Source organism: Corvus brachyrhynchos, unplaced genomic scaffold (genome assembly GCF_000691975.1).
Source record: "Corvus brachyrhynchos isolate BGI_N302 unplaced genomic scaffold, ASM69197v1 scaffold535, whole genome shotgun sequence".
NCBI lineage: Eukaryota > Metazoa > Chordata > Aves > Passeriformes > Corvidae > Corvus > Corvus brachyrhynchos.
The window spans coordinates 83,292-83,835 of NW_008237901.1; the positions used below are offsets into that span (position 1 = coordinate 83,292).

Below are 544 nucleotides of genomic sequence, written 5' to 3' on the forward strand. Positions count from 1 at the left end.
CAGTGTGGGAAGAGGGGCGGAGAGATGCGGGCAAATTCCAGGGGGATTTCCTCAAACCCCAGCCCTCTCCTTATTTTTTTTTCTGCAGGAAGATGTTACTGATCTCTCCTAATTTAAACTGAAAATTCTGGCACTAGAGTGCCCTTGACATCTCCACATTCCCAGTTCAAACTGGGATCAGGTCCCTGTTGTATTTCTCTTCCTGCTCTCTAGGAGAACAAGATTTTTAAGGGGAATCCTGTTGCGGCTCCGTTGTTTTAAATCCTACTCCTCACACTTTCACCTTTTCCTGCTTCTCCCCTTTCCCAGCAGCTCAGGGGCTGGTGAGTGAAAAAGCAGCAGAGAACGGAGCATCAGAGAGCAGTGCCGGGCTCGGACCGCACTCATCCCACAGCCTGGAGCGGGAGAAGTCCCTCGGCTCCAACAGGCGCAAAGCGAAGCGCCCGGACAAAGCTGTGCCTCCCGGGACCCCCAAATCCACCGCGCTCCCCAAACTCAGCTGTGTCAAACCCCTGCACGGCAAAGGACCGGCCCGGGAGCGGCC

General features: G+C 55.0%; 1 protein-coding gene across 1 annotated transcript in view; it reads left to right on the plus strand.

Moving 5' to 3' along the window:
- The window catches only part of LOC103614654 (zinc finger protein CKR1-like), a 2,858-nt gene that overhangs the window by 877 nt on the left and 1,437 nt on the right, over nucleotides 1–544 (plus strand). The window contains exon 3 of the mRNA XM_017732922.1: nucleotides 310–541. Within this exon, the coding sequence (XP_017588411.1) occupies nucleotides 310–541 (232 nt within the window). The remainder of the gene's footprint in view (nucleotides 1–309; nucleotides 542–544) is intronic.